The sequence below is a fragment of the Contarinia nasturtii genome, unplaced genomic scaffold, assembly GCF_009176525.2.
Source record: "Contarinia nasturtii isolate CC-2019 unplaced genomic scaffold, AAFC_CNas_1.1 Cnas_scaffold_2611, whole genome shotgun sequence".
NCBI lineage: Eukaryota > Metazoa > Arthropoda > Insecta > Diptera > Cecidomyiidae > Contarinia > Contarinia nasturtii.
In genome coordinates, this window is record NW_022199931.1 from 200,188 (window position 1) to 206,196 (window position 6,009).

The 6,009-nt window shown below is 37.6% G+C and overlaps 1 protein-coding gene across 1 annotated transcript; it reads left to right on the forward strand.

Moving 5' to 3' along the window:
• The first annotated feature begins 6 nt into the window (after nucleotides 1-6).
• On the forward strand, nucleotides 7-3,433 carry LOC116348648. Its single transcript, XM_031779708.1, has 5 exons — nucleotides 7-2,244; nucleotides 2,342-2,470; nucleotides 2,596-2,989; nucleotides 3,073-3,107; nucleotides 3,317-3,433. The coding sequence occupies exons 1-3, from the start codon at nucleotides 197-199 to the stop codon at nucleotides 2,951-2,953; spliced, it is 2,535 nt and encodes an 844-aa protein (XP_031635568.1). The 5' UTR covers nucleotides 7-196; the 3' UTR covers nucleotides 2,954-2,989; nucleotides 3,073-3,107; nucleotides 3,317-3,433.
• The last annotated feature ends 2,576 nt before the right edge of the window (nucleotides 3,434-6,009 follow it).

Genomic DNA, 6,009 nt, shown 5'->3' on the forward strand with positions numbered 1-6,009 from the left:
TGTTGGTGGTGTAGTTGAACGACCACGGCGATTCAAATTCATAAATTCAGTTGATGTTCGACAGACACCCATTGTGCCAGAGCCATCAAGGTTTAGTCGTTTGAGATTGGCGCCAACAAAGCCTTTGCCGCCAACAAAGGAAGCTGATCGCCCGCCACAAAACCATTCATCGGCCGCAAAACGTATAACGCGTTCAATGACAATTGACACACGACCATCGAATCAATCGGTTCAATCGGCTCGCCCGCCACAAAACCATTCATCGGCCGCAAAACGTATAAAGCGTTCAATGACGATTGACACACGACCATCGAATCAATCGGTTCAATCGGCTCGCCAGCCACAAAACCATTCAGTCGCTCGCCGTCCGCCGCCAGTTCTACCATCAACATCAACATCAACATCGGCCGCTCAAAAAGGCACCAAAACTTATCTTTTTCATCCCAGAATTTGTCGACGACGTGGCGAACAGGCGAAAGAAAATATTGAAACGTTTACAATTAAGATGCGCCTGAATCAGTTTCTACGCAGCAATGCAAACGATGAAGGCCGTGTAGGTGGCAGCGACAACAGAAGGAAAATAAATGATGCACGAATCGCGGCAACAATTGCGCGGCGAAATGACGCTGCACGAAACCAAGGAAACAATCAAGGGAACAATGTCGATCAGAAAAGTAGGCTGATCAAAATTATAAACGACAAAGTTACTCAAATGTCAGACATGATTCGATTGGCATCATTACATTTGCACAACTCGCTGAATCGTTTGGTTGCTGATGGAACAAATGAGGAAATTCGGGCGGAATTTGGGAATGAATTCAATCCGAGGAAACATTTCTATGCCCAAAAGCAATGTCAAAGAAACCTTGATTATCCGATGAATCGTGACTTTGAGAATATGTTGAGAGAACGTCATATTCCGGTCAAACCGAAAATAAAGAATACTGGTCAGTGTATTAAATATGCGTATTTGATTTGTGCAACGAATATGTACGTAAACGTGAAGATGCATTGTTGTCGGCACATTAAAGACAAATTTTTCAAACGACTGTCAAACGATGAAGCAGCAATTGATGCCACCATGAACTATTTGAAATGTGCAGACTCAGTCGATCGTCCAGACGCATATTTGTTGGATCAGTACTTCGAACATTTACGTCCACTTTTGGACGAAGAACGTATTGACGATTACAATTACAATTACGGAGGTGAAGAACACATAATACCACGAGGGTGGTTGGAAACAACGGAGGACGAAAAAAAATACTACAAACATGTATTCGAATTGATGAATTTATTGCGATACATATGTGAACATAACGCACAAAATCCGGATAAACAATGGAAATTGTTTCGGCCCATTCCGCAGTCGCATAACAAACGGCATCACATTGCAATAGACACAGAAGCATTTATCCTGTTTACAAATCTTCTCTTTGCAATTAATGAAGGAAAGACCAATTTGAGAGCCAAAGACAATTGGAATGAACAAGAATATTGCCGGTTTTGGAATCGATTTGTGAATTTACGTAAAGTAAATCGACGAAGTCAAGAGTTCGATTATCGCTTTACGACGGACGGAGAAACCGCCTGCCTGAAAATGATTCGGAAAACGCGTGGACTCGGCAATTCGAATGCACAAGAGACGGTAACAAATAGCATAAATCATGCGAATGAGTCGGCCATTGTTCCGGACGACATTCAAGCTGCATTCGATGCTGGCCAAATCAAAAAGATAATTGGCAACGATCCCGGCGCAAAAGTTTTAATAGCGGCTAATACTCTCGACTTGGACCGAAAAACCGAAGTAAGTTATCGATTGAAGGCCAAACAATGGCACCACCGTGTTGGAACTCACAAAAGAAAGAAAAAGTTAAAGGAATACACTGGTGCATACGAAAACGAATGTCGTCTCTTACGTGAAAATCGTAATATTTATATCGAAACACCATCGCCGAGTAGTCTGAATTACGATTTGTATCTAAGATACCAACTGGATATTTTCCAAGCGGCAAGCGAAGTGAAGTACCGGCCATGTGTGGCAAAACTAAAATTTGATAAATACGTGCAAACACAAAAAACGGCCCATCAAATTGCACGTGAAGTCACACAAATGGAAAAGGAAATACCGCGTGAGCAACAAACCATCGTATACGCTCATGGAAATGCGAAAATTGCGGCCAATTCACCAATTAAAGGCCATTTGCGTACACCCGAAGCAGCGATTACGCACACAATCGATCGGTATGAATGTATATGTTTTTGTATTTGTGTTTTCCCGGTATTTGTTTACTAATTTCTGCATTATTTCCATTCACACATTCAATGTGTATGCCCACAGGTATGCAATGAGAATTGATATCAATGAGAGAGGTACATCTATGTATTGCAGTAGGTGTCAACAGATGACACAAAGACCAATTGATGTAAGAGTACGAAAAGGATTTACGAGACATAACATTAAGGATCGGTAAGTTAATGATTTAATACATAGTACTGAGTCAAAAACGACCACAAAAACAAAAACAAAACCGAAAACATGAAATTCATTGTAAATTTTCTTTTGTCGTTTGTTTCCAATGTACAAATAAAAAGCTTCCTAGTTTGCCAAAACTGTGAATCGGGCCGGAATGCTGTTCTCCCAGTTCCACGCGAGTACACTGTGAAAACACATCGTAGTTATAGAAAGAAGATTCCAGTAGTTGGCGCAAGACCAAAAACACGAACATTTGAAACGCCAGCCGACAATCCGAATCGAATTCGAAGCGTGGTTATGGATCGTGACCATAACGCTTCACGCAATATGATCTATAAAGCCAAGTGTATGTTGAGTGGAATTCCAATAAATCCTGTTTTCAATATGAGTGCTGTAGCCTATAGACAACAAAATCCCGATCGTGTGATCCGTCCAAATCGACCGAATCATGCGAATCGTCGTAATCAAGCAGCATAAAGTTAAAGAAATGTATCTGCGGTCGTTCCCGGGGGGGTATGTTTCAATTCGAATCAATTTCATTTCATCTACTGCAATTTATGTTCATTGTTTGTTTCTCTGTTATTGTATGTATCTAGGTAGTGACCAGCAGACCCAGAAGTACTATTCTATAGTAAGCTAGTATTTTTTTTATTCTCTTCCACAGAATCGACGATTACAACTACCAAATCTCAATTTAAAGCAATTGCTGGACATTATTGTTGTTGTGGCTATTGCTTTGCAATTTTTTCATTATATGTTTCCGATTATTTTTCGATTATTCTCCGATTACTTATCGATTATTTTAAATTTTATTCTTTTCTTTTGTGTTTCTCCCCTTAGGTATGTTTGTCCAAAAGAAGCGATGGAAAAAGCAACGAAAGAATTCACGAAGCTGAAGAGTCTTCGCATTGTATCCGGTTATTTGAGCGAGAAAATGACGTCCTTTGTATATTTCTTCCCGAATTTGGAACGTCTCGAATTGGTTGGCGTTGAAGTAGCCAATCGCAAATGCATCGAACGAACATTCAAACGTGTCACCCATATGAAGTTGAACATTGAAACACGCAAAGGAATGGATTTCCTGAAATCAAACGTTAAAGCAGCTCTAGAACTAAATCCACAGTTGACCAGTTTTAGTGTGGGTGCTGGTTGCGATGTTAAACTATTGAGTTACATCAACGAAAAATTGCCAACACTTGAAGCACTCGAAATACAAAATCCACGGAAAAAATTCTTTGACAGTCTTGAAAATCGCGTCTATTTCGATTGGGTGAAAAATTTGTCGCTGGATATAACCGACACCAAGGATTTGTTCACAAACATCCCGTTCAGATTCCAACGTTTGAAGAGACTCAATTTGAACGTAAGCTGTCGACATCAAGACGAATGGGTCGATTTTGTAACACTAAATCCAAAACTGGTGCAATTGAACCTGTTGCATTTTACTTGGTTTTACGTGATGAAGGAGGAACAACTGCTGAGAATTGCCAAAGCATTGCCAAAGCTGCACACATTTCTTTTGGATTGGCGCGTTCCATCGTTGGAAGTAGTTGCCAAGTTTGTTAAGGGGTGTCTGCGTCTCGCGAAAATGCGATTGTCAATACGCACACGACCTGAAAGAGCCGCAATTGATGCACAATTTGGTGATGGATGGCAGACTGATATTAACGAACAATTTATGACACTGCAACGAAACGAAGATTAAAACAACTGGCAATATTAAGGACATTTAAGACATTTTCGTATTTTTTGTTGTCTTTTTTTAATTTTTTTTATTATTATTTCTTTTTATTAAGATAGGAAAACTCTATCAGAAAATATTTTTCTGTTTACAATTGAAGGAAGTGATTCTATATTAGAATAGAATTTCTATTTCGTTCTTAATTATGATAAATGTTCAAGTTTTGTATTCTTTGACAATTTTTGGCGAAAATACTAAAAAAATTAGTAATAAGGAAAAACAAACCAAAACTCAATGTGAATTTATATAAAATTTTCGTATTATCAAAGTAAATAAACCACAAATTCAAATGGCCAATATAAATTTGAACCTTTTTGTCCACATTTTTTCAAAAATTATTGCGTTTTTGAACTTTCTTTCAGACATCGGAGCTTGTATTCGTAAGTAAATTGGTTATACCTTGTAGGATTGGCATTATATCTTCTAAGATCCGGAATGTATTTGATTGACCGACAGATGACGGTTCTTTTAAATTGACGACTAACATGAACAACTTTGCGTGCAATAGGCCGTTTACTTTAATTTACTGAAATTTAATTTTTTTGCCTCAAATATTCAATTAAATTTATATAAATAAAATAACGATCTTAATCGACCCAATATATTTGAGAATAATTCGAAGCTTCAATCAATATTTGTTTTAAATAAAATGTTAGTTTTGGAGTCGACATTTTATATTAATTTTTTTTATTTCGTTTATGTTGTATTCAAAGTTGAATTTAATCTATTTTCTGACTTTTTTTGAAGTTCGCGCAAAACATATTCGCTCCGATTCGCTCTTAGTATGACAGTTTATCAAAAGTCTTCTCGCTTTATATAAAAATGGCGTTCTGATTCTATTTTCTCTCGTACCTCACTTCATTCAGCCGAGGGTACAATTTCTTTTGGTAGTGCAACAGCAGCAGCAGCACACTTCATCTTGTGCGGGTCAAACTTTTTTCTTATTATTATTCAATCTACATTAAAATAAAGTAATCCCAATAAAATCAATCAGTTTTATTGAAAAACAATACATCCACAGTCCCAATTATATAAAGAAAATAAGTTTTGTTGAAGACACTGCAAGGGGAACTTTTTTGCTGTCATTTACGTAGTACACATATACACGAAGGTGAGTAGAGATTATTTCTTCTGATGAAATCAAATGAAAGATGTTTCTGATTATTAAGAATTGAAATGGGGACATTTGTGTAGAAATGGGTTTCAAAAAATTTGATCTTTGGAATCGCGAGATAAGAGTGAGTTCCATATGATTGCCCGAGAATAAAAGCGAGACTTCTATTCACAACTTATTGAAATGTAACACCACCATACAAAATATGCTGACAGTCAGCACTTTTTTTATGGCGGTGGTACATTTCAATAAGTTGTGAATAGAAGTCTCGCTTTCATTCTCGGACATTCATATGTATTGCCATTGTTTTAGATTCTAATGTTTAGAAAACGGAAAATGTTCAAAGGAATACACATAATAAAACACTCAACTGCATTTATGAATTTTTTTTAAATTAGAATGGATCGACCATTTGAAATCTATAATGGAGAAAAAATGAAAATAAAATTCCATAAATCTCTTATTTTTTATGTCTTTTCAGGAAGACAATGAATCCATTTCAATGCAAGGGTATTAGTGGCGGCCAGGTTGGCCACAAGTGCAAATGCGAACCAAAGTGTTCACAAATCACAGTGAAGGAAGAAGCCACCGTCAAAGAAGAGCCGAATTATATGATTCAGTACTCGCCACCACCATCGCCAATTGGAACGGGTGCCACCATTAAATCGGAGAGCGAGA

Bases quoted from the DNA above. Each gene is read 5' to 3' on its own strand.
- LOC116348648 (XM_031779708.1), top strand. From the start codon at position 197: ATGACAATTGACACACGACCATCGAATCAATCGGTTCAATCGGCTCGC. The intron at 2,245-2,341 runs GTATGAATGTAT...GTATGCCCACAG, and splicing joins ATTACGCACACAATCGATCG to GTATGCAATGAGAATTGATA. The intron at 2,471-2,595 runs GTAAGTTAATGA...ACAAATAAAAAG, and splicing joins AGACATAACATTAAGGATCG to CTTCCTAGTTTGCCAAAACT.